The sequence below is a fragment of the Sinocyclocheilus rhinocerous genome, unplaced genomic scaffold (genome assembly GCF_001515625.1).
Source record: "Sinocyclocheilus rhinocerous isolate Xijiao unplaced genomic scaffold, SAMN03320098_v1.1 scaffold311, whole genome shotgun sequence".
Classification (NCBI taxonomy): domain Eukaryota; kingdom Metazoa; phylum Chordata; class Actinopteri; order Cypriniformes; family Cyprinidae; genus Sinocyclocheilus; species Sinocyclocheilus rhinocerous.
The window spans coordinates 335708-341221 of record NW_015623669.1 but is presented as its reverse complement, the minus strand read 5'-3'; the positions used below and the strand labels follow the sequence as shown (position 1 = coordinate 341221).

At 34.2% G+C, this 5514-nt stretch overlaps 1 protein-coding gene across 1 annotated transcript in view; it reads right to left on the bottom strand.

The window, feature by feature from the left end:
• Window positions 1-1985: 1985 nt before the first annotated feature.
• Window positions 1986-5514, bottom strand: part of LOC107723482 (proprotein convertase subtilisin/kexin type 5-like) — a 19369-nt gene continuing 15840 nt past the window's right edge. The window contains exons 14-16 of the mRNA XM_016532165.1: window positions 4292-4392; window positions 3877-4066; window positions 1986-2596 (exon numbers count right to left, since the gene is read on the bottom strand). Coding sequence (XP_016387651.1) covers window positions 2172-2596; window positions 3877-4066; window positions 4292-4392 — 716 coding nt within the window. The 3' untranslated portion in view covers window positions 1986-2171. The remainder of the gene's footprint in view (window positions 2597-3876; window positions 4067-4291; window positions 4393-5514) is intronic.

Here is a 5514-nt window from a genome sequence, read left to right as displayed (position 1 = left end):
GCTTTTCAGACCGATGAGTTTTGTAAAAATCGACGCGTTTCAGAAAGGCGGGGCATAGAGGAGAAACAATAATGTACAGTATGTGGAAAAAAATGTGTTTTTTGAACCTTAAACCGCATAAACACATTTCATTGCACCAAATACACAAAATAATGTTCTTTTTAGCAACATCATATGACCCCTTTAAGAAAAGTCAGTGTAGCTAAATATTTGGTCAGCTTGTATGGATGAGAGGCTGCTGTAAAGATAATGTCCTGAAAACAGACGCCCTCAAGGGTAAGTGAACCGGCTCTTATTTCATTTTGTGCGCTGTTGGTCACGCAGTGCCTAAGATCAGCTGACATTTCAGTGAGGGTTTCCCATGCAATCAAACGACTTGGTTTGATCTAATGGAAATCGGTTACTTGTCTGTAGTTAATCCTTGGTCACATGTACACTACCTTTCAAGATGTTTTCAAAATAAGTCTCTCAAACTGTGCAAAAATATAGTAATAGTGTGATATATTATTAGAGTTTAAAATAAAGTTCAAAATAGAAGGAATGTATTCCATTTTTTTTTAAACATTACAAACTTGTGTTTGAAGGATTAGTTTATGGTTTATAGTGCTACATTCGTTTAGTTTATGGTTTATAGTGCTACATTCATTAACTGAATATGTTAATCTGGCTTGCAACTGTAGTTTCTGAAGATCAGTTTCTACATATATCTGATGTTCTCAGCACTGTGTTAGTTTAATCAAGTAATCAAACTTAACTGAGATAAACAACAAAGAGCCATCATATTCAATTCATCATACTCAGTAGATAACGGACTGTTAAATCAGCTAACATTTGAAAAAGACTGTCAATACACTGTATAAATCATTGACAGGTCTTAAAGGAATTGTTCGCTCAAAAATGACAATTTGTTGAAAATTAACACCCTCAGGACATCCAAGATGTAGATGAGCTTGTAATTTCATCAAAACAGATTTGTAGAAATTTGTCATTCCATCAGTTGCTCACCAATCTACAGTGAATGGGTGCCGTCAGAATGAGCGTCCAAACAGCTGTTAAAAACACACAATAACTCCATCAATTAATGTCTTGTGAAATGAAAAGCTGTGTTTTTAAGAAACAAATCCATCATTACGGTATTTTAACTTTTAACTATTGATTCTGGCCAAAATATGACCATACGACCATAATCCAGTAAAAAAATTAAAATAAATCCATCCTCAGTTGTCCTCTCACATCAAAATTTCACTGACGTATTTGTCTAGACTATTTCACTTGTAAACAGTGCTTGATCAGTGCATATTTCTCTCCTGATTCAGACAAGATGACTTTTTCACTGGAGAAAGCCATTTTATGCATATAGGACTCATATTTTAGCTGGACATAATGTTTTGAAGTTAATGATGGATTTCTTACAAACATGCAGCTTTTCACTTCACAAGACATTAACTAATGGACTTGAGTGGTGTGGATTACTTGTGGATTATTGTGATGTTTTTATCAGCTGTTTGGACTCTCATTCTGACGGCACCCATTCACTGCAGAGGATCCATTTTCTCCAAATCTGTTCAGATGAAGAAGCAAACTCGTATACATCTCGGATGGCCTGAGGGTGAGAACATTTTCAGCAAATTTTCATTTTTGGATAAACTATTGTTTAGCTACAAATATAAAGCAACAGGCATGACTTCCACATGAATATTGATGACACCATCACATGATATTTAATATTTAGTTACTTACCAAAAGAGTATTGTATTTTCATGTGCACCATCCAAACTGCTCTCTTCCATTCAATAGAAGTGGATGGAGACCAGGGTCTGTCAAGAAAACCAAAAAATACAACATAAAAGCATACAAATAGTAGTCCGTATAAGCGTTTGAGCCATTTTGAATCCACTTTTTGTAACATACAAGTCAAAATTGACTAAAAATTGATGGTCACCATTCACTTTCATTGTATGTAAAAGAGCAGCTTGCTTTTGTGTTAGAAGAAATAATGCCATTAGGGTTTAGAACAACATCATGGTTAGTAAATGATGACAAATCATGATATTTAGATGAACCATTTCTTTAATTGTTGATTGGTGAAGATTAGTGGGTTTCTGCATGTCAAAATGTTAATAACGTAATTATATGCACATATCAAAGAAAATAAACAGGCTTTTTATGTTTTATGTGAGAGTATACGTATCATCATATTCCAGCTCCACCTCCACCTCCACCTCCTCCCCTTCCTCATCCCCCTCCAACAGGCTGTATTTAAACTTTCGATACACTATTCCATCCCTCCCCATGTAAACAATGTCCTCATCCTCCTCCTCATCCTCCTCTTGGCCCACTTCTTTATCGCAATAATCCATCTGCATGCTGTCACTCAGGGTCGCAGAGGTGAAGGGGGCATCTGTGATTTTGGTGTAGCCGTTCAATTTGACGATGGGCTTTGAGGTGATCTTCTGCCGAAAATGCAGGAAGAGAAAAATGGCAAGCCACAAGCTCACCAGCACAAATATGGCCGTGAAAACAAAAAGGCCAGGATGAACCGAAGTCACTGGATCGTTGCTGAAGAGGTTGTAGCTCAGCGCGACAATGCATTCATCTGAGAAAAGAGAGGTTAAAGGTCAAAGGCTTCCTGGCTGCAACGGCTCAATGGCTTCACTGAAAGCCACTGAAAGCTCAAGGTGTTTAAAAATGTACAAACTGTAATTTAGTAGCATCTGCCACTTTGAGTGAGTGCTGTCTAATGATACAGTACTATGTGAATCTTACATGGTTGGTTCAAGTTAAGCAATGATGGAATGTTGTCATTACGACAGAAAATAAATTTGAAATGGTTTCTCAGTTTTTAGAATCAAACAAAAATGCACACAAGATTGGATTTTGTCAGGCTGTTGAGCAGAAGTATTTCACATCAATTATTCAGTATATAAATATTCAAATAAATAATTGATATAAATATATAAATCATTATTTTATCTGTAAAGCAGTTGAAATATAGCAGTGTTTGTTTTTTTTTACTAAAAATAAAACTGTTCATTGAAATAAGGCTGAAATAAAATTAAATATAAATATTAGACAAAAACTTGAAATGTAGCCTTTGCGACTAACTGAAATCAAATAAGCTGACGTGTCAGGCTGTTGAGCAGAAGTATTTCACATCAATTATTCAGTATATAAATATTCAAATAAATAATTGATATAAATATATAAATCATTATTTTATCTGTAAAGCAGTTGAAATATAGCAGTGTTTGTTTTTTTTTACTAAAAATAAAACTTCATTGAAATAAGGCTGAAATAAAATAAAATATAAATATTAGACAAAAACTTGAAATGTAGCCTTTGCGACTAACTGAAATCAAATAAGCTGACATACCAAAACTAATCAATCTAAAACTGAAATAAAGATAAATTAAAGTGAAATAGAAATATTAACTATTTAAAATAACAAAAGCACACAAGATTACTAAAATGAAAATGAAAACTACAAAAATAGAAATAAAGCTCATTTAAAATATGAATAAATATTGTAATAGCACATTAATAATATGAAAATAACACTATTTATTTAAATAATTATTTGTAAAGACTTGCCATTTGAAATACTCATAAGCATCAATTGTCTTTATAAATGACGGTGATGATGTTCTATCAAACACATCATTTACACTGTAAAATCTTTTCGAGAAAATATAAATGAAACATATTGGAGTACATTTTCAGTAGAAAATTCAATTTCAGGCTTTTTTTAAATGTTGTGTTGCTTGCCGTTTCTTCATGACTGCTAAATGCATTAGCAATTTCTGAGTGAAAATTGTTTCACAGTAAATTGTAAAAAAAACTATTTCAGTGTAGAATGAATGAATTTAAAGCTTGTACCATTCAGTGCGTGGCACTGGCAGCATTCCGAGGGGAACCTTGAGGAATCTCCGCGTGTGTTTTCTCCACAGCAGGGAAGACACCTCCCATCCTCTGTGAGGCGCTGTAGAACAGGGCACGAGGTGCAGCTGTAGGGTCCCGGGCCTTTACATTCATCACAGGACGGGTCACATGTCGCACAAGAGTTATTCTGTGCGAAACACAAAGCATGTTAGAAAGAACTTTGTCTAAAATGTTCACACATTTAACCATTTAATGTACGTTTGAATGGCTAAGAAATGTCAGGAAGCGATTAAATATAAGAAAAACATAAATAATGAAGGTTTAAGAGAGAAAATTTAATTTAGAAGGTGTTGGTGACGCATTAAAACACTACATTACTGATTTGATAAAACTGTATTAAAAAGACATTTACCACAACGATGGGATATTCCCCAATTAGACACATAGATGAGCAGATTCCTCCAAACATTTTGAAGCCGTCGTAACATGATGTACAGGAGATCGCACCAGAGCCTGCCGATCACGACAGACTAGTTAAATCATGTCGAGGTACACAAATCATATCATCTGCACTCTGATTGTACTAAAAACTCTCTAAGATGGATTTAAAATGCAGGATATCAGACAACTTTCTGACAGGTCAGAGTAAGATGATAAAAGATGATCTAGTCTCATTTTTGAAAAACACTTAGAAGTTAATAAATGTCATTGCATTAATATTTAGACACTTTTACTTATATATCATGTGAAGAACTTTATATATCAACTAAAAGCACTTCAGATATGCATAAGTGTGGCTTAAAGGAATATTGCGGATTCAATACACGTTAAGATAAATAAACAGCATAATGTTGAGTACCATAAAAAATTATTTTGACTCTTCTAGTTTTGTTTAAAAAGAACTCACAATGGAAGTGATTCGGGCCCATTTTTGAAGGATTTAAAAGCAGAAATATGAAGCTTGTTATTTTGTAGCTTCTACGTTGTCATGGCAACAAAGTTGTACAAAGAAAAGGTTAGTAACTACTACTGAAACACTGAGTATTTAAACGTTTATAGATCTGCCGCATTCACTTCCATTGTAAGTGCTTCGCTGTAACCAAAATTGTATTTTTAAAGGAGGGACAAATATAAATTAACAATATTATGGCAATAAACTTTATGCCACAAGTGCTGTTGATTGAGCTTAACTTGTATTGAACCCAACAACCCTCTACAACAAGAGAAAAATACGGTGGCAGAGAAGTGCAAAACAAATCACAATTCTGAAAACAAAACAACAAATTACAAACGCAAATGCAAGTCTAAAAAACAAAATAACAATTCAGAAAGCACAACAACAATTCAGAAAACATTTGTATTGAACCCAACAACCCTCTACAACAAGAGAAAAATACGGTGACAGAGAAGTGCAAAACAAATCACAATTCTGAAAACAAAATAACAAATTACAAATGCAAGTCTAAAAAACAAATGCTATGTACAGTAATTCTGCCCTGCAACGTGTGATTGGGCTTGTCAACACTTTAAAAGTGGCAGTAAAAAGTCAGCTCCAGTGGCGCAAATGGAAAAGTTCATGTTTTTGGCTATTTGACGCGATCGACCCGGGTTCAATCCCGCCTTTTGCCGAACTTT